This window comes from Zea mays, chromosome 2, assembly GCF_902167145.1.
Source record: "Zea mays cultivar B73 chromosome 2, Zm-B73-REFERENCE-NAM-5.0, whole genome shotgun sequence".
Taxonomy (NCBI): Eukaryota; Viridiplantae; Streptophyta; class Magnoliopsida; order Poales; family Poaceae; genus Zea; species Zea mays.
In genome coordinates, this window is record NC_050097.1 from 97846422 (window position 1) to 97868479 (window position 22058).

Here is a 22058-nt window from a genome sequence, read left to right on the forward strand (position 1 = left end):
TATATATAAGGCTTTAGATAAAAACAACTCAAATCTGAATAGGGAAATGATGGGTAGATTCAAGTCAGCTATTAATGATCTGGCTTTAAAGGAAATCAAATTGCATGGCAAGAAGTATACTTGGTCAAATCAGCATGCTAACCTTGTGTTGGTCAAGCTGGACAGAGTTTTTTGCTCATCTGATTGGGAGGCTAATTTCCCAAATGTGCTACTTCAAAGTTCTGCTTCTCAGGCTTCTGACCACTGCCCCCCTACTCTTGGGGCTTCAAGATAATTGTTTTGGGAAGAAAAGGTTCCACTTTGAAGCATTTTGGCCAAAAAATGGATGGGTTTCTGGATATTGTCCAGTCTGCTTGGGTCCCTGTGGGTAGTTCTCCTTGCCCCTTTGTGAACTTGGATAGAAGGCTCAAAGGGACCTCGAGAAGGCTACAGAGTTGGAGTGATAAGCAAGTGGGACATGTTGCCTCTCAGTTGGCACTTGCAAAGGAGCTCCTCCATAAATTTGAAACTGCCCAAGATCACAGAATGCTTGCACCTAAGATCACAGAATGCTTTCGCCTGCTGAGAACTGGCTCAAAAATAAGCTCAAGATGCAATCCTTGTAAGCAACAGGACTCTTACTCTCATCGAGAGGATGACACTATGAGTTGGGGCGATTTTCTGTTTATTTTCTCAAACACTACACAATGCCATACCCGTCTAAGGGTTGGGATACATATTTATAGCCCAAGGGGCTGCAGCATATGCTTCCTAGAGATGCGAATATGTTATCCTACAAACTGCTATGTTGTCCTACAAACTGCACTAACCACTAGGTACTGGTGTACTCTAGTCAAAAGAAACTGCAGCAAGTTGTTGTCCTCCAAAAGCTAGAAAAGTGGAAAAGGAGATGTCTGCAGCACGCTGTCCTTGCAGTCAAAAGACTGGCATGCTGCTGCTGCTGTCCCACGTTGTCCTTGCTGTCAAAAAGACTGAGATGCTGATGTCACTGCAGTCAAAAACTGACAAGGACTGTTGATGTCCTTCCCACAGACCACGAGACTTATTCCAACCTCCCCCTAAGTCTTATGTGTCATCTTGTTGGATAGTTGGGCCATCCCGGACCTAGAGCAAAGGTTAAGAAACATGATCCTCCCAAGGGGCTTAGTGAGCAGGTCCGCAAGCTGATCCTTGGTGTTGATGTAGCGCGCCTTGATGCTCCCTTCTGCCAAGCAGTCACGGATAAAGTGATACCTCACTCGGATGTGCTTGCTCCGTTCATAGAACACGGGGTTCTTGGCCAACGCCAGAGCAGACTGGTTGTCCACCCTGAGTTCCACCGCTGCAGTGTCTCTCCCGAAGAGATCACCGAGCAGTTGAGCCAGCAAGAGCGTTTGAGTCGAAGCGGTGGAGGCTGCTATGTACTCAGCGTCGCAGCTGGACATGGCCACCACCTCTTGCTTGACCAGCCAGCTGATGGGGCACTTGTCGAGGAAGAAGAGGATCCCGCTTGTGCTTTTGCTGGTGTCGATGTCGCCGGCGTGGTCGCTGTCGCTGTACCAAACAAGGTGTGCCTCACCAGGGCACCTCGGGTAGTAGAGACCGTGGTCGAGAGTCCCCGCAACATAGCGGATGATCCTCTTCACAGCCTGCTCGTGCTCCGTCGTCGATCAGTGCAGGAACCGACTAACGTAGCCAACGGAGTATGCCAGGAACGGTCGTGTGTGGACGAGGTAGCGAAGACTCCCCACATGACGTCGGTACTGAGTAGCGTCCACCTCCTTCGTCGTGCTGTCACGGCTCAGCTTCAGCCTCTCCTCCATCGGATGAGAGCTAGGTTGCAATTAGTTAGCCCAGCTAGCTCAACAATGCGTTTGGCGTAAGCCGTCTGGCGAAGTGTGATCCCAGGGTCACTCTGGTGCACCTCAATCCTCAGGTAGAAGAAGAGATGCCCCAGGTCACTCATCTGGAAGGTGGCCTTCATCTCTTCCTTAAACGCCACCACATCTGCATCCTTGGCGCCGGTGATCACCAAATCGTCGACGTAGACACCCACCAGCAGGGCATTTTCCCCATTGCCCCGCCGATAGATGGCTGCCTCGTGCGGGCTTGGCATAAAGCCGATGACTCTTGAGCGTGGAATCTAGCTTGGTATTCCACGCCCTCGATGCCTGTCGCAAGCCGTAGAGGGCCTTGCGCAGGCGCAACACCTTGCCCTCCTTGCCAGGGATCGCAAAACCTGGCGGCCGGTGTACGTAGACCTCCTCCTTTAAGTCGCCGTTAAGAAACACCGACTTGACGTCCATATGATGAACGTGCTAGCCCTCCTAGGCTGCCAGCGCAAGGAGTCGCACGGATTCCATCCGTGCCACGGGGCGAAGCATGTGGGACATGTGAGGACTCAGTTGGCTCTGGCAAGGGAAATTCTCCATAGGCTAGAAATAGTGCAGGATAGTAGATCCTTGTCCTTGGCTGAAATCTGGCTAAGAAATTTGCTGAAAAACACTCCCTGTTTTTATCATCGCTTCAGCGTACAATTGCAAGATCGAGATCGAGGATTTCATGGCTTAAAGAGGGGGATGCTAACACCAAACTCTTTCATATGCACTCTCGACATCAAAAAAGGAAGAATTTTGTTGCACAGCTGATGAACGGAGATCATATCCTCACTAGTCATGATGAAAAAGCGGTTGTGGTGGACAGTTTCTATGCCAAGCTAATTGGTGAATGTGGGGATAGGGAGCAGACTATTGACTTGGAGGCGTTGCATATGCCAACTTACAATCCAGCATATCTTAATGAGCCTGTTACAGAACTTGAACTTTGGAATACAATTAGGAGTTTACCTAATGACAAGGCCCCAGGTCCCGATGGTTTCACTGGCGCTTCTATAAATCTTGTTGGAACATTATCAAGATGGACCTTATGGCAATTGTTTATGCGGTTTGGAACAGGAAGTTTGACAACTTTGGCTTGTTGAACTCGGCCTACATTACTTTAATCCCGAAGCAAGATGGGGTTGTTCATGGATTTTAGGCCAATCAGTTTAGTGCATAGTGTTGCAGAGTTGATTACAAAATTATTGGCCAATCGGTTAAGTCAAAGGTTGAATGATATGGTGTCTCCGATTCAGAGTGCCTTCATTAAGGGACGTTTCATTCAGGACAATTTCATGTTGGTCCAACAAACTGCTAGACTTTTCCATCAACAAAAAAGGCCACGTCTTCTCCTAAAGCTTGATATAAGGCTTTTAACTCAGTTTCTTAGCCTTTTCTCATCGAAGTTATGAAGCATCTTGGCTTTGGACAAGTTTGGAGGGATATCATTTGTGGGCTTCTATCCTCCTCTAGCACTCAGGTGCTTCTGAATGGCATTCCAGGAGGACCTATTGAGCATCGGAGAGCACTCCGACAAGGAGATGCTCTCTCCCCCATGCTTTTTATCCTAGTAATGGATGTTCTTGGCCTACTGTTTTCTAGAGCTGAACACGCAGGTCTGCTCATGGATCTTTCCCCCAGAACCCATCTACATCGGGTATCTATGTATGCAGACGATGTGGCACTTTTCTTGCATCCATCTGCTGCGGATATTACTATTACTCTAGATATCTTACATCCTTTTGGTTAAGCTTCAGGTCTCCGCAACAATGAACAGAAGTCTAGTGTTTCCCATTCAATGTGGGGATGTGGAGTTGGAAATGGTTCAGGGCCTCCTCCCATGTGACATCTCAACTTTTCCTTGTAAATACTTGGGGTTGTCGTTGTCCCTGAAAAATCTCACCAAGGATCAGGTGCAGCCTATTATGGATAGAATTGCTGATCAACTCCCAGGTTGGAAAGTAGATTTGATGACAAGAGCAGGCAGAAAAGTGCAAGTTCAATATGTGCTTACTGGAATGCTTATTTATCTCGCTATGGCGGTAAATATCCCCCCTTGGGCTATCAAGGCTATCGACAAAATTAGAAGAGGTTTCTTATGGAGGGGGCGCAAAGAGGTCAGAGGAGGACATTGTCTGGTTGCAAGGGCAGAGTTTGTAGACCCCTCTAGCTAGGAGGTCTTGGCATTTCTAGTCTTAAGGAACTTATTTGGGCCCGGCGCATGCGGTGGCTTTGGCTCCAAAAGACTGAGCCTAACTGACCTTGGTGCAGCCTACCTATCCAAGTACCGGACAAAGCAAGGGCTTTCTTCTCAATGGTGTTGACTTCAAAGGTTGGTAATGGGGCTAATACTTTGTTTCGGTCTGATAAATGGATTCATGGGCAGAAAATTGCAGATCTGGTTCCTAGATTATTTGATGTCATTCCGAAAAGAATCACTAATAGAAGAACGGTTCAGGAGGCGTTGACAGATAGAAGATGGATCTCAGATATTACAGGAACTCTTTCTGTGGGGGCCTTAGTGGATTATCTTCATCTCTAGAATTTGATTTCAGATTTGGAGCTGCTACCATATGTGGAAGATAAACATATATTCAGTATTGCTGCAAATGGGGCTTATTCTGCTAAGGCTGCATATGAAGAAGGGTTGTTCACTGGGTCTGTTCATTTCGGTCACTATGAAAGAGTTTGGAAAACTTGGGCCCCCTCCAAATGCCACTTCTTCCTTTAGCTGACGGCGCTAAATAGGTGTTGGACAGCTGATAGGTTGGCAAAGAGAGGACTAAACCATCCGGAGAGGTGTCCTTTATGTGATCACGAGTCTGAAACTTTGGATCACATTCTGGTTTCTTGTGTTTTCGTGAGGGAATTTTGGTTCCTGCTGATGCGCTAATTCAGATTGCATAGTCTTGCTCATATTCCTGGTACTGAGTCTTTTATGGGATGGTGGGAGAAGATTGACAAAAAGTTCTGAAGATATGGCTATGAGGGGTCTCAATTCTCTTATTGCCTTGGGCGCCTGGATTCTTTGGAATCATCAAGATAGAATTGTCTTTGATAGATTATCCCCTAGTGTTTCTGCAGCTCTCTGTCAGGCAAGGGAGGAACGGCAGTTGTGGGAAATGGCAGGAGCTAAGGGTCTCTCCTTTCTTGCCGCCACCAAAAGTGTCCCCTAGCTGCTCGTTGTAGGGTTGTATTTGTTTTTTCTAGGATCATGGATTGTTTCCTTTTTCTTTGTTTTAAACCTCCTTAGGAGGGTATTTGTGTACTGGGGTCTATTTTGGACCTTCTTTTCCTTCTACTTAATATAATGATGCGCAGTTCTCCTGCGCTTTCGAGAAAAAAAATCTTAAAATAGACCAAATAAGTCCAAGGCTTCATCCTCCATGGCCAATTACTGTGTAAATACAATTTTGTAGCTCCCTAAGACTAAGAACTTCAAGGAGGCAAACCCTATCTCCAGGTGTCATTTTCCACTTGCTTCATAACATGAAAGGTAAGTGTGATTGTGTGAGTAACTTAAAAAAAGGTACAGGGTTTGGGGGTAAAGGTACATGGTCACAAATCACAATGTCCATTACCTTTGGAGGAAGGGGTTGGTTCGGTGAAGGCATTTCTTCATCGTCCAAAAATGGGATTTTCATCAGTGCTGCAATCTGTATGGGTAACAACTCATTAACTACAGAGACAAACCTAGTCCAAAACGAACAAATGTTTGGAATATTTTTCTTTTACAATATCATATGCACTCTCCCGCTCTGCATTCTGCGATGAAGTAGCATGGCAGTTGAGCATCTGCATACAAGCATAACTCTTATTTACTTAAAAAGATTAAAATTGCAATGTGTAGCACTTTGAAGGGGACCTGCATACAAGCATAACCCTTATAAGCATCACCTGATCGCGCACAGAGAATCTTGGTTCTTCGCCCTCTTGTGGATTGATGTGTCGGGCAATGCAATGTGGTATATTGAATGGCACATCCTGACTAGCAAACCCCATTCGCACATTTCCCGATCCTATAAAAGATGCGCATTTAAATGACTAGCGACCATGAATTACATCATACAGGGCAAACATACTAATGTATTGCTAGATTTTCCTTTTCGGTTGTAAGCAACAACAGCACCCCACTGCCAGCAGGGCAGGTTAAATGTTAGGTATAACCGTATAAGCTAACTTCAGTACTACAACACGGACATTCCTTTTAACCAGGAACCGATAAAACAATGCAAAATTCCATTTCAGCCATCAAAATTAACTTAGGTTTCAAAAATTGCGAGAAATGGCGCATTAGAACCCAGAAAAAAAACTGGACCAAGGACATGGGAGTGCTAGGGTTTCTGCAGGGCCGAACCTGGGTTGATGACGACAAGATTGGAGCCGCGCTCTGCCAAGAGTTGTGACGGAACCACCGTCCTGAGGTAGTCCTGCGGGACACACAATCAAATGTCAATCGCCGCTCGCTAGGGTTTCTCCGGGGTTTATGGGCAGGAGGAACAAACCAGGTGCGGTGGGACGGAAGAGGATAAGGAAGGGAGGAGGGACGATGGCGCTTACCATCTCGTCGGCCGCTGGCTTGGCCACCGGCACGGGAACGCCGGGACGTGAGCGCTCAAGCCTCGCCGTCGCTAGAGAAGACAACGATAACTTTGGCAACACAACGTTTTCATGGTTCCGATACAATACTATGCTACTTGAGCATACCATGTTATTTTAAACAAAAAAAAATATTTAGAAGCACATTTAAATCTCTGTATATTAAAATGTGGTTTAAACAATGCCATAGTATTTTTAGATAAAAAAACTTTGATCCGGATCAAAGTTTTTTTTGACTTGCACACAGCTGCAGTCTTCTCTTCTCCTACACTATAATTAAAATATTTTGTCTACAAACAGGTGTTGGGTTAGACTAATATAAAATATACTATAGTTATGACATGGCATAAAATAAACAGTTGTTATAAACTGGGATTTGAGAAATGGAGTTCCCAAATATGTTCTAAATATGTGGAAGGTATGATTCTATTATGCTATATGTACCAGTCTATCCATTACACATGTTAGTGATATGCCCAAAAGACAATCATACACAATTAAGGCTCCTTTTGGCAAGGCTTCTCTGTACCAGCTTCTATTATGGTTTCTCGTTTTTTACCTTAAGTCGTATCAAACACTAATTTTTTAAATAGCTTTCGGTAGAAAGCACCTTTTTCTTTTGTACTATAGAGGTGAAGCTAAAAAACTAGCTTTTCCTAGCTTTGACTCGTACTTTTAAAAAAAACTCCCATCATATATCATAATTGTCGAGCCATGAACCTCTATGCCGTCATGCTCCTCCGGCGATCAGCGATCCGGTCGAACCTGCCCTCATTATCGGTGTTTATAACCCGACTGCACACCACTTGTTCCCTACGTGATGCTTTTGAGCAGAACGGCGTCGTTGACTGCGACTCAATGGTACATGCGGGAACACGTCGAATTACACAAGGGTTTATACAGGTTCGAACCACTAGAATGTGTAACACCCTACTTCCTATTGAGGCTATATATTGGAATTTCACTAGTGTATACGGATTACAAATGAGCTGAGGGTGGTGGAGGATGAGTTCTCTTGCCAATCTAGTAGTGTGTGGTTGCTACAAGAGGGCTAATGAGCTTTGAGGTGGTGCAGGGATGTGGCCAGATGAGATGTTTTTGTAGGGGTACCCCCTCGCCCTTATATAGATGACCAGAGGGTTATCCCTTTATAGGTTGTGATCACTATCTAACTCTACCTAAATCCTCTTTTAATGCGGCATGCATTCCTGCTTATCCGGAGTCAGTCGCTTCCTCAACCGAGTTAACGTTGAGTGTTTAGCCTTTTAGGTGTGCGAAACCTCTTCGCGCGAGATATCAGCGTTTTGGTCTACGCAAAACTCAGACGTCCAGACTTTGTCTTCCTAGTTTGAGCTCGTCCGTCCTGGCTGTAACCCGAGGGCATGTCTCGCTAGGCAAGCCACCGGGGAGGCTCATGAGGCATTTCTGTGTTCGTGAGGACCCGAGGGATATCCATCCCCCACAAGCCCTTGAGGCTCAAGCCAACTTTTGAGAGTAATTAGCTCGAGACTCTAAGGAAGAATTGTGTTTTGACTTTTTTAAGCTTTTGAGTGCAGCTTTGTTCTGTCTTTGTATCCATTGGGGTGCATCATGGTGTAGCCCCGAGCTTTGAATTGATTTGAACATCAATCAACTCAAAGGTCTTCATAGTCTTGATTTTGAAAGGTTCTGGTTTGCCGTATTGAACGTGATTCATTGAGCTAAAATTTGGTCGAATGAAATCCGACCGACTGAAGTCATGCCGACTGAAACCTGACCGACTGGAACCCAGCTAATGGAGGCTCGACTGGATTGTGCTCGGTCAAGATTTTATTGAAATAGTTGTAGGGTCGAGATGGCGGACTAGAGGGGGGTGAATAGTCCTTTCTAAAACTAATTATGATGGCTAACACAAATAAATACGGAATTAATACTATTTTGGTTTAGCCAAGACTACACTCCTCTAACTATAACAAACACCTGACAAAAGATTATAATTGAAGCAACTAAGGTGCCAAAATAGTGAAAGAGCTCTCTCATACAAATCTAGTTAGTAACGTCATACAAATTATACAAATGTAATTCTAAGCATATCGATGACTCCTAAACATACTAGTAAGCAAAGAGCACAAAGCACAAGCACTACTAGTGAGAAACAACTACTTAGCTACACAAGCTAAGTAAAACAGATTAGCTACACAAGCTAACAACAAGTGGGCAACTATTTTATAATAGGTATGATTAGATATACAAGAGCATACAAGAGCAACAAATACTCACTAGCATAAGTATATGAACAAGTAAATACAAGCTAGTGAGGAAAACTGCAAACCAATGGGAAGATGATGACACTTGGCACAATGATTTTTTCTCGTAGTGTCGATGACTTGCCGGTCACCCCTAGTCCACGTTGAGGTAGATTCAAAGCACCCAACCGCTCCTCTATCAAGTCTCCACTTGATCTCTTGAGCTTGATTAGTTAATGAACCCTCAAACCTCGGTTCCACTAGAGTTGCTTTTCACCGCTCCGGCGAGGCAAGCACAATGCCTCTCACAATCACCACCGTGGCCTCTTCACAATCTCCGTTGAAGAGCTCACGAGGAACTACCACCAAGTCGTCTAGGAGGCGGCAACCTCCAAGAGTAACAAGCCAACGACCTCACTTGATGATCTCCTAGTGCCTCAAAGATCAACAACTTGATGCAATGCACTAGATGGCTCTCAATCTCACTAGAATGCAATCCTAACCAATATGAGTGAGAGAGAGAGAGAGGGAGAGGAAAGGCTCCAATATGCTCACAAGTGTTCCAAATGGCCTCCTTCACCCTTTCAACTCGGGCAACACAAGTATATATAGCCCCCTCTCCAAAACTAGCCATTATGGGCCAATTGCCCCTTTTCTGCGCACATGCGGACGGTCTGCAATACAAGCCCGGACCGTCCGCACAAGAATCCCAACAACTATAAACAGTTATAAAAATGTCAGAGCATTCAAAAATGACTTGCGGACGGTCTGCCCCTCAAGGTTGGACGGTCCGCGATACATAAAACTGAACCAAAACGAAGTTTTGCTGACTCTGCACGTTGTGACACCCCAGGTGTCTATTTCGTGCTACGTCAGGAGATTTATCCTGATCTCGGATGCTCAGTGAAAATTTCTATTTCTCGCTCGCGTATGTCTCTGACTATCCAGACTATTTATTCTCATTTCACCAGATTCAGAGTTATTCAGTCTCACAGAAGGCCAAATTTGGAGCCTATTAAAACTTTTATTCTCGATGCAAACGCAAACTCGAAAATCATTCTCGACTTATAAACCTCATCTGAAGCTCATTTAATCAGACGCTCGATAGTTGCTAGTCGAGCTGTGTCCGAATCCAATTTCTCAATGTTCGATCTATATCTAAAAATTAATCTGAGTTCGTACTCTCAAGCGAAATCTCCAATGTGTTGTCCTCTAATAATTTTTTATCCAACTCGGCTTAAATTCTCCGTGTCCAATCTAAATTCGAAAATCAACATCGACAATGATTTTTATTAATCTGATTCGCTTTAATTCGATGATGAATCCGAAGCCGATCGATCTCGATTCATTTTATTCTACTTGTGCACAAGAATTTAATTTCCAAGCAACACCCAAATAAAATGTCTCGGTTCATTTTATTCTGTGGCCTCTCGTTCATTCGTACGTTAGTTCACTCCGTTCCCTGCGTCAGTCTCAGCCAACGAGTGAGCGCTGTGCAAATCGGCCGACTGATGACCACTTCTCTCCAACCAATAATCGTCACCATCTTGATAAACAACTCATACGGGAGCTCTTGTTTCAAAGAAATAAAATAAAGTTTATTTAGCTCCTTAACAATGTCATCAGCATCTGTTTTCTTTCCCATGCCCGCACGCCACAGCCGACAGTGCCACCTCGTGGCGCAGGCAGTCTACCACTGTTAGCCCCTGGCCAGTAGCTGGTCGCCGTTCTCTGCGCCAACAGCTGCAGCCGGCCAGTAGATGGCTGCCGCCCACGGTGGCCAATGGCTGCCAACGGTGTCTTGTTAAATCAACCAGCCAACCACTCTTCTCCCCCACGCCATCCTCCTCTCTCTCCCACACGGCAGCATCCAGGGCGCCATCTCCAAGCTCGCTCCCTTCTCTGCTCCTTCCTCTGACCTGCGCGCGGCGAGCGATTATGGACACTAGCGCAGGCTCCATTTCCCCCCCCCCCCCCGTCTCTTCTCCTCTCTGTTCTGGTAAGTGCGCAGAGCTCCTCCCATGGCGTCTCCTCCCCTTCTCTCCATGGTCGGCGCCCCAAGCTCCAGCCCCTCCTCCCATGGGCACCCACGGCAGGAGCCTCCTCGACTGAGCTCCCCTAGAGCAGGCGCCGCGACGCCCCACCTGGCCGCCATTTCCCAAACTCAGCTCCTCCTCTCGTCCAGGACGCCCCATCTCCCTGTCTTCTTCCTCCCCCCTGTCGATGCTCCCACGCCCTCTCTCTGGTCCGAGCTCGAGCGGCCGAGCTCCCCCAACCGGTCGTCGTTTCTCCCTGCTCCTCCCTCCACTCGGCCCCCCTCGACGCAGCACACCAGTCAGAGACACGACGCCCCTTTCTACGTTCTGCGCCCAGCCATGGAAGTTGCAGGTCTCTGTTCCTTCCCCAAGCTCGCCCTCATCTCCCAGGTCACCGTTTTCCTCTCCCTGCCCCACCTCGTCGGATCCTGCTCGCTTGTGTGCTTGCCGCCATGTCCTTCTCTAACCTACAGTCACTGCCTCTTGAAAGGGAAATAGGCTTACACCTTTTCCTATATGAATTTTGGTGGTTGAATTGCCCAACATAAATTAATTGGACTAACTATTTTGCTCTAGATTATGAGTTCTACAGGTGCCAAAGGTTCACAACAAACCAATAAAAATACCAAGAAAGGGTTCAAATAAAAAGAGCAAAAGACAACCGAAGTGTACCCTAGTCTGGCGCACTGGACTGTCCGGTGCACCACCAGACAGTGTCCGGTGCACCAGGGAACCCGACTCCAAACTTGCCACCTTCGGGAATTCTGGGAGCCACTCCGCTATAATTCACCGGACTGTCCGGTGCGCCAGCGGAGTAACGGCTACACAGCGCCAACGGTCGTCTGCAACGAACAATAAATGCGCTACAGTGCTCGCATGCGCGCGCAGAAGTCAGGACAGGCGCCAGAAGGCGCACCGGACAGTGAACAGTGACTGTCCGGTGCACCACCGGACTGTCCGGTGGCCCAGCTATCAGAAGCTCCAACGGTCAGAACCCAACGACCGGGTGACGTGGCTGGCGCACCGGACTATCCGGTGCGCGATGCGACAGAAGCCCTCACCAACGGTCACTTTGGTGGTTGGGGCTATAAATACCCCTAACCACCCACCATTCATTGCATCCAAGTTTTTAGCCTTCAAACCTCATACAAGAGCTATAGCATTCAATACAAGACACAAACAAAGAGATCAAATCCTCTCCCAAGTCCGGAATCACTCCAAACAAATTAGTGACTAGAGAGAGAGACTTTTGTGTTCATTTGAGCTCTTGTGCTTGGATTGCTTTTCTTGTTCCTTCTTTCTTGTGTTCAACTCACTTGTAATCAAAACAAGAGACACCAACTTGTGGTGGTCCTTGTAGTGGACTTAGTGTCCCATTTGATTGAAGAGAAAGGCTCACTCGGTCTAGGTGACCGTTTGAGAGGGAAAGGGTTGAAAGAGACCCGGTCTTTGTGACCACCTCAACGGGGAGTAGGTTTGCAAGAACCGAACCTCGGTAAAACAAATCACTGTGTCATCCGCTCTTATTCGCTTGTGATTTGTTTTCGCCCTCTCTTTCGGACTCGTTTATATTTCTAACGTTAACCCCGACTTGTAGTGTGTGCTTAAGTTTATAAATTTCAGATTTGCCTATTCACCCCCCACTAGGAGACTTTCAATTGGTATCGGAGCTCGGTACTTCATTAGAGCCTAACCGATCGAAGTGATGTCGGGAGATCACGCCAAGAAGGAGATGGTGACTGGTGAGAAGCCCGCCACAAGCCATGGGAAGGCTCCATCCGGGGAGTCCGGCAACAAGGTGAAGGGATCCCCTTCACACAACAAGTCGCGTCGGAGCGGCGAGAAGAAAAAGAAGATGAAAAAAGTGGTCTACTACGAGATCGACTCTTCATCGCCATCCACCTCCAGCTCTGACACGCCGTCCGTCACTTCTAAGCGCCATGAGCGCAAGAAGTTTAGTAAGATCCCCCTACGCTACTCTCGCATTCCTAGACATACTCCATTACTTTCGGTCCCATCAGGCAAACCACCGACATTTGACGGTGAAGATTATTCTAGGTGGAGTGATATGATGAGATATCACCTAACCTCACTCCACAAAAGCATATGGGATGTTGTTGAGTTTGGAATACAGGTACCATCCGTAGGGGATGAAGACTATGATGAGGACGAGGTGGCCCAAATCGAGCACTTCAACTCTCAAGCAACTACTATACTCCTCACCTCTCTAAGTCGAGAGGAGTATAATAAGGTGCAAGGGTTGAAGAGCACCAAAGAGATTTGGGACGTACTCAAGACCGCACACGAAGGAGATGAGGTGACCAAAATCACCAAGCGGGAAACGATCGAGGGGGAGCTCGGTCGCTTTATGCTCAACCAAGGAGAAGACCCGCAAGCCATGTACAACCGGCTAAAAACCTTGGTTAACCAAGTGCACAACCTCGGGAGCTCCAAGTGGGATGACCATGAAATGGTCAAGGTTATTCTTAGATCACTCGTTTTTCTTAATCCCACTCAAGTTCAATTAATTCGTGGTGATCCAAGATATAAACTAATGTCTCCCGAGGAAGTGATAGGAAAATTTATGAGCTTTGAGTTGATGATCAAAGGCTCCAAGAAAATCATCGAGCAAGGCGCCTCCTCCACACCCGATGTGCAACCCGTTGCATTCAAGGCAACGGAGGAGAAGAAAGAAGACTCTACACCTAGTAGGGTCCCCATCGACGCCTCCAAGCTCGACAACGAGGAAATGGCGCTCATCATCAAGAGCTTCCGCCAAATCCTCAAGCAAAGGAGGGGGAAGGATTACAAACCCCGCTCTAAGAAGGTTTGATACAAATGTGGTAAGCCCGGTCATTTTATCGCTAAATGTCCTTTGTCTAGTGATAGTGATAGGGGTGACGACAAGAAGGAAATGAGAAGAGAAAAGAAGAGATATTATAAGAAGAAGGGTGACGATGCACATGTTTGCCAGGAGTGGGACTCCGACAAGAGCTCCACCGACTCCTCCTCCGATGAGGACGCCGCCAACATCGTCGTCACCAAAGGCCTCCTCTTCCCCAACGTCAGCCACAAGTGCCTCATGGCAAAGGACGACAAGAAAAAGAAGGTAAAATCAAGATCCTCCACTAAGTATGCAACCTCTAGTGATGAGGAAAGTTCTAGCGATGATGAGGATAACTTGCTTACTCTTTTTGCCAATCTTAACATGCAACAAAAAGAGAAATTGAATGAATTAATTAGTGCCATTCATGAGAAGGATGAACTCTTGGATAGATAAGAGGACTTCCTTATTAAAGAAAACAAAAGGCATGTTAAGGTTAAATATGCTTATGCTCTAGAGGTAGAAAAATGTGAAAAATTAACTAGTGAGCTAAGCACTTGCCATGACACTATTTCCAACCTTAGAATTGAGAATGCTAATTTGATTGCTAAGGTTGAGAAGTCAAATATTTGTGATGATTCAATTGTCAATCTTAGAAATGATAATGCTAGTTCAATTGCTAAGATTGAAAAATTGAATGCATCTCTTGCTAGCCTTAGAAATGAGAATGAAAAATTAATTGCTAAGGCTAAAAACTTAGATGTTTGCAATATTTCTATTTCCAATCTTAGAGATGAGAATGACATTTTACATGCTAAGATTGTTGAACTAAATTCTTGCAAACCCTCTACATCTACCGTTGAGCATGTTACTATTTGCATTAGATGTAGAGATATTAACATTGATGCTATTCATAATCACATTGCTATGATTAAACAACAAAATGATCATATAGCAAAATTAGATGCTAAAATTGCCGAGCATGAGTTAGAAAATGAAAAATTTAAATTTGCTCGTAGTATGCTTTATAGTGGGAGACGCCCTGGCATTAAGAATGACATTGGCTTCCAAAAGGGAGACAATGTCAAGCTTAATGCCTCTTATAAAAGATTGTCCAACTTTGTTAAGGGCAAAGCTCCCATAGCTCAGGATAACGAGGGCTACATTTTGTACCCTGTCGGTTATCCCGAGCACAAAATTAGGAGAATTCACTCTAGGAAGTCTCACTCTGGCTCTCGTCATGCTTTTATGTATAAGAGTGAGGCATCTAGCTCTAGGCAATCAACCCGTGCTAAATTGCCTAAAAGGAAAACTCCTATTGCATCGAATGAACCTAATATTTCTTTTAAGACTTTTGATGCATCTTATGTGCTAACTAACAAATCAGGCAAAATAGTTGCAAAATATGTTGGGGGCAAACACAAGGGGTCAAAGACTTGTGTTTGGGTACCCAAGGTGCTTGTTTCTAATGTCAAAGGACCCAAGACCGTTTGGGTACCTAAGAACAAGGCATAAATTTGTTTTGTAGGTTTATGCATCCGGGGGCTCAAGTTGGATCATCGATAGCGGGTGCACAAACCACATGACAGGGGAGAAGAAGATGTTCTCCTCCTACGAGAAAAACCATGATCCCCAAAGAGCTATCACATTCGGGGATGGAAATCAAGGTTTGGTCAAAGGATTGGGTAAAATTGCTATATCTCCTGACCATTCTATTTCCAATGTTTTTCTTGTAGATTCTTTAGATTACAATTTGCTTTTTGTTTCTCAATTATGCAAAATGGGCTACAACTGTCTTTTTACAGATTTAGGTGTTACTGTCTTTAGAAGAAGTGATGATCTAGTAGCATTCAAGGGAGTGTTAGAGGGTCAGCTATATTTAGTAGATTTTGATAGAGCTGAACTCGACACTTGCTTAATTGCTAAGACTAACATGGGTTGGCTCTAGCACCGTCGACTAGCCCATGTTGGGATGAAGAATCTTCATAAGCTTCTAAAGGGAGAACACATTTTGGGACTAACCAATGTTCATTTTGAGAAAGACAGGGTTTGTAGCGCATGTCAGGCAGGGAAGCAAGTTGGTGTTCATCATCCACACAAGAACATCATGATGACCGACAGGCCGCTTGAGCTACTCCACATGGACCTATTCGGCCCGATAGCTTACATAAGCATCAGCGGGAGTAAGTATTGTCTTGTAACTGCGGATGATTATTCTCACTTCACTTGGGTGTTCTTTTTGCAGGAAAAATCACAAACCCAAGAGACTCTAAAGGGATTCTTGAGACAGGCTCAAAATGAGTTCGGCTTAAGGATCAAAAAGATTAGAAGCGACAACGGGACGGAGTTCAAGAACTCACAAATAGAAGGCTTTCTTGAGGAGGAGGGCATCAAACATGAGTTATCTTCTCCCTACACACCACAACAAAATGGTGTAGTGGAAAGGAAGAATAGAACTCTATTGGACATGGCAAGGACCATGCTTGATGAGTACAAGACTTCGGATCGGTTTTGGGCCGAGGCGGTCAACACCGCTTGCTACGCCATCAACCGTTTATATCTTCACCGAATCCTCAAGAAGACATTGTATGAACTCCTAACCGGTAAAAATCCCAATGTTTCATATTTTAGAGTCTTTGGTAGCAAATGCTTTATTCTTGTTAAAAGAGGTAGAAAATCTAAATTTGCTCCTAAGGCTGTAGAAGGCTTTTTACTAGGATATGATTCAAACACAAGGGCATATAGAGTCTTTAACAAGTCCACTGGACTAGTTGAAGTTTCTTGTGACATTGTGTTTGATGAGACTAACGGCTCTCAAGTAGAGCAAGTTGATCTTGATGAGCTAGATGATGAAGAGGCTCCGTGCGTCACGCTAAGGAACATGTCCATTGGGGATGTGTGTCCTAAAGAATCTGAAGAGCCTCCACAAGCACAAGATCAACCATCTTCCTCAATGCAAGCATCTCCACCAACTCAAGATGAGGATCAAGCTCAAGATAATGATGATGAAGATCAAGAGGAGCCACCTCAAGAGGAGGACAATGTTCAAGGGGGTGATGCTAATGATCAAGACAAGAAAGATGACAAGGATCCAAGACCGCCACACCCAAGAGTCCACCAAGCAATACAACGAGATCACCCCGTGAACTCCATCCTCGGTGACATTCATAAGGGGGTAACCACTCGATCTCGTGTTGCTCATTTTTGTGAACATTACTCTTTTGTGTCTTCTATTGAGCCATACAGGGTGGAAGACGCACTAAGAGATTCGGATTGGGTGTTGGCTATGCAAGAGGAGCTCAACAACTTCACAAGGAATGAGGTATGGCATTTAGTTCCACGTCCTAACCAAAATGTTGTAGGAACCAAGTGGGTCTTCCGCAACAAGCAAGATGAGCATGGTGTGGTGACAAGGAACAAAGCCCAACTTGTGGCCAAGGGATATTCACAAGTCGAAGGTTTGGATTTCGGTGAAACCTATGCACCCGTAGCTAGGCTTGAGTCAATTCGTATATTACTTGTCTATGCTACTTACCATGGCTTTAAGTTCTATCAAATGGACGTGAAAAGTGCCTTCCTCAATGGACCAATCAAGGAGGAGGTCTATGTTGAGCAACCTCCCGGCTTTGAAGATAGTGAGTATCCTAACCATGTCTATAAAATCTCTAAGGCGTTTTATGGGCTCAAGCAAGCCCCAAGAGCATGGTATGAATGCCTAAGAGATTTTCTTATCACTAATGGCTTCAAAGTCAGAAAAGTCGATCCTACTCTCTTTACTAAAACACTTGCAAATGATTTGTTTGTATGCCAAATTTATGTTGATGATATCATATTTGGGTCTACTAACGAATCTACATGTGAAGAGTTTAGTAGGATCATGACTCAAAAATTCGAGATGTCTACGATGGGGGAGTTGAAGTATTTCTTAGGATTTCAAGTGAAGCAACTCCAAGAGGGCACCTTCATTAGCCAAACGAAGTACATTCAAGACATACTCACAAAGTTTGGGATGAAGGATGCCAAGCCCATCAAGACACCCATGGGAACTAATGGGCATCTCGACCTCGACACGAGAGGTAAATCCGTAGATCAAAAGGTATACCGGTCGATGATAGGTTCTTTACTCTACTTATGTGCATCTCGACCGGATATTATGCTTTCCGTATGCATGTGTACAAGATTCCAAGCTGATCCTAAGGAAGTTCACCTTAGGGCCGTAAAACGAATCTTGAGATATTTAGTTTATACTCCTAAGTTTGGCCTTTGGTACCCCAGGGGATCCACTTTTGATTTAATTGGTTTTTCCGATGCTGATTGGGCAGGGTGTAAGATTGATAGAAAGAGCACATCAGGGACTTGCCAATTCTTGGGAAGATCTCTGGTGTCTTGGGCTTCAAAGAAGCAAAATTATGTAGCTCTTTCTACCGCTGAAGCCGAGTATATTGCCGCAGGCCATTGTTGCGCGCAATTGCTTTGGATGAGGCAAACCCTTAGGGACTATGGTTACAAATTAACCAAAGTTCCTCTCCTATGTGATAATGAGAGTGCAATCCACATGGCGGATAATCCCGTTGAGCATAGCCGCACTAAACACAGCCATTCGGTATCACTTTTAAGGGATCACCAACAATGGGGGGATATCGAGATTGCATATATTAACACCAAAGAACAATTAGCCGATATCTTTACCAAGCCATTAGATGAGCAAACTTTTACCAAACTTAGGCATGAGCTAAATATTCTTGATTCTAGGAATTTTGATTGATATTTTGCACACATAGCTCATTTATACATTTGATCATATCTCTTTCACGTGATATGACTAATGTGGTTTTTAAGTGTATTTCAAGCTAAGTCATAGATTTAGAGGGAAGAGGAGTCTTCGGTGAAGACAAGGTGTTGGAACTTGCTCTCCTGGGCAAGTTGATCCAACGGGGGAGTGAAAATAGCGTAAACAAGGTTTCAACTCGAGATGGCAATTGCTCTGTTAATCTAGCCTCTCAAGGGCACTGTACGGGGGTATTTATAGGTGCTTGAGTGCCCAACGTCTTGGAGTAAGGACACATGTGCCCTCAGGCGCCTGGACTATCCCCGGAATATTCCATAAAGTGGGGTTACAAACTGTCATTACAGAAAAGCCATCACAAATCGGGCTCGTAACACACTTCTCCGTGCGGGGCCTGTTACAATGGGCCGAATCCCACGTGGGCCTCCAGGTTGGATGAGGACGTGGGACGGGGCGACCTCGTCGTAGGCCTTCGTCTTGCAGTGTAGAGGATGAAGGGTGGAACCCGCCGATCGTTTCGCCTCCGTTGGTGCAGCGAGATTGACGAGGGCCTGGAGCGAAGGGTAGCGTCTTCGCCTTCGCCCCAACATTTGCCCTCCGAGGGACCAGTTCGACTAAGTCATCTGGTGCTGAAGACGTCGCTAGATGGTGGAGACGCTGCCCTCACTCGAAGTGGTTCCGCGGGGTTTTTTGATGTGACCGTTGATGGACGTCGTACTGTTGGACTGCGGGTTTCCCGAAGCGTCACGTCCTGTGTATAAAAAGGGGGGGGGCAGCGTAGGTCAGGTTCTCTTACCTTTCTGCACACCGCAAAACCCTAGCCTCCTTTTGAAACCGCTCGTCCGCTCGCCTGCCCTCCTTGCTCCTGTTCGTCGGAGATCTGCCCCGCATCAAGCAGACCGCGCGCCGCCACCGACGGTACGTAGCCATGTCTTCTTCTTCCTTGTCCGCTGCGAACACGCCGACGACCGAAGCGTTGTCCGAGGATACCTCGAGCAATGTGGCGGCGGCGGAGCTACATCGGGGTGATACGGTGGAGTTCGGCATTTCGCGGATTTCCTCGGTCCGCGTGCAGGATATGCAGCAGTTGGGATATTTTGGCAGGGGAGTTGGGCGTGTCCCGGGGGCGGAGGAGGTTCCCGAGCCCGAGGGTGAGTTGGTCGTTTTCGAGGCTTTTTTCACCGCTGGCCTTCGCCTGCTTGCACATCGCTTTGTGGCGGAGGTCCTGTGGAGATTTGAGGTCCAGGTCCACCAGCTGACACATAACGCCATGGTGGCCCTGGAGAAGTATGTGTGGCCGATGACTTCGTATGGAGGTCAGCCTTCTATGGAAGTCTTCGCCAAACAATACTGTCTGCACTGGCAAAAAAGAAAAATTGGACACAAGATTGCACAGTTTGGATCGTGCACATTTACACCGAGGACCGGAAAGACTTCGATGGAAGTCGTGGAGTTGGTTCCTTGTGCCCGTAATAAGTGGGGCAACTGGTGGGATTTCTGGTTCTATGTTTCTGAGGGCGAGGTCGAAGACCACCCAGGGCTCCCCGTGGCCATTATGTGCTCCCATTATTATGTGGCGTACCCGCAATTTGAGGTGGCGGAGGATGATGAGAATGAGGGAGCCCTTCGGAGCGCTGCCCGTATGAGTAGTGGGCACGATTTAGTTGAGGAATTCATCGGGTATGGGGTGTGGCCCTTGGCGCATGGATGGGCGTTGGACGAAGTATGCCCTCGTGAGATGCTCTCCCTGGGTGGGCAGAGAGTGCGAAGTCCGACCTTCGCGTTGGATCTGCGAGGCCGAGATCCCGCCGCGGTCGTGCGTGAAGCGGAAGACGGGGTTGTGCGTATTGTGGGGCGTTATGTGCCTAGGACGGAGGCCCTACGGAGTTGGGATACTCGCGGATCCAACGTTCGCTTGAATAGGGTCTTCAAGCTGAATCGCTTGCCGTACAACGGCTAGCCCGGGGATGACACTGTCGACCGCCGCGGGAAGAGGCCAGTGGCCGCAACTGAAGAGGACCCTTCGCAGGAGGCCGCCCCAGCCACTAAGAAGAGAAAACTAGGTACTGCAGTGGGGGAACTGGGGGTCTCCGAAAGTTTTGCTGCGGAATTGATGGGGACGTGCGCAGCCCTCGGGGGAAGGATGTCTTCGCCCGAGCTCCGGGAGTCTTCGGCGCGGATGTTGGAGGTTACCGACGGTCGATGGCCCAAGAATGTTCCAATCCCCCGCGCGGCTAGCGAAGACTTTTTTACGTCTCACATGGCTCATGACTTGAAGGTTTTTCCTTATGGACGGAATATTGCTGCTGTTGTGTCGGTAGTGATGAACAAGGACCGTCAAGACGCTGTGCAGAAGTGCCGGACGGTCGTCAGGATCGCGGATCCTATGCGCGAGGCGAAGTGGGCGAGGGGGAGCGCGAAGGCTGATGCCTCTGGCAGTAGCAAGCCAGTGCCGGCTGCGAAACCGGCTGCCCTCGGACCTAGCAAGGCGTCGGCGAGTGCGAAGGCTGCCGCCTCTAGCGGGAGCAAGCCACCCCCAGGCAGGCCCACGAAAGGACGGGAGCTGCCTTCGCCGGGGAGACGTGTTGCCGACTTCGGCACGAACATCAGTGTCGAGGATTATTTTGTTGGTAAGATTTTAAGTTTTTTTTGACTAGGTCTTTTGACCGGTGATATGTTGCAGGGTCGGGTGAGGGGCAATTGGTTGTTGTCCCGCCTTCGGTGGCAACCACGACGCCAACAGCGGTGGTTGGGGCGAAGGGTGCCGCGCGAGACCCGTGGGCCGCTTTCTGCGCGAGCGGCGAAATTCTGTCGGCTGCTGCTGCCAGGGACATGGCGGGCTCCATGTCCTAGTGACTGAGGGAAGCGTTGCAGCAGCTGTCGCAGCAGCTGAAGCAAGTAAGTTGTGCTGGACTTCGATGTTTGTTGTTTCCCTGAGGGTTTGGGTCTCATGGGTTTGTGTCAGGCGGCCGACTTCGCCGACCGCGTCACGTCGGGTGTCTTGACTGCGGACGTGGCCGCCGAAGTCGAGAGTCTCCGGGCGCAGCATGCAGATGCTATCCGGGAGAAGTCGGCTGCGGAAAGCAAAAACCGCAGGCTGGCGGAGAAAGTGGCTGCCATGGAGGCCGAGAAGACGGACCTCCAGCGCCAGCTAGCGGAGGAGAGGAGGGAGGCGAACTAGGCCATCGCTGAGGCCAAAGTGGCGCAGGCGGAGAGCAGTCTCGCCAGCCAACACGCCGAAGAGCTGGAGGCGAGGTACAATGCCCTGCGCAGCCGCGTGGACAAGGTTGAGGCCTCGACGCGCTCGGAAGTCGAGCGGACGCACGGGCAGTTTGTGGACACGTACCGCGAGCTGGGTGCACGGACTGCTGACTTCAAAGTGCCCGACCAAGAAGCAGGCCTTCGCTTCCTCGAATGGTTGCAGGAGGAGTTGCTGGTGCTCCTGACCATTGTGACAGGTTTCATGTCCTTCGCCTCCCTCGTCACCTGCGAGGGGGCGATGAATGCACTGTCCCGCGAGAGGTGCAGGCACTACGAGGTCTTCGACCAAGCAGACAAGAACTTTGAACGTGAAATCTTCAAGGTCGAAGACCCTGTGGTGAAGCAGTCAGCGGGGGCACTCTTCGATAGGATGTGGGGTCCGCACGGTCGGGAGGCGGTCAGGGAACGGTCCGACCGGGCGATAGAGCAGGTAAAGGCTATTTTTGTGTGGTTATATGTGTGGGTATGTGT

General features: G+C 47.4%; 1 protein-coding gene across 3 annotated transcripts in view; it reads right to left on the reverse strand.

The window, feature by feature from the left end:
• Positions 1-6562, reverse strand: part of LOC100272669 (uncharacterized) — a 58990-nt gene extending 52428 nt beyond the window's left edge. For 2 of the 3 annotated variants that reach the window (XM_008669255.3, XM_008669254.4), the window contains exons 1-5: positions 6417-6562; positions 6214-6286; positions 5754-5875; positions 5592-5651; positions 5438-5512 (exon numbers count right to left, since the gene is read on the reverse strand). In XM_008669255.3, the coding sequence (XP_008667477.1) occupies positions 5438-5512; positions 5592-5651; positions 5754-5875; positions 6214-6286; positions 6417-6419 (333 nt within the window). In that variant the 5' untranslated portion in view covers positions 6420-6562. The remainder of the gene's footprint in view (positions 1-5437; positions 5513-5591; positions 5652-5753; positions 5876-6213; positions 6287-6416) is intronic. The other variant, NM_001147126.1, reaches the window with a different exon arrangement.
• Between the last annotated feature and the right edge of the window lie 15496 nt (positions 6563-22058).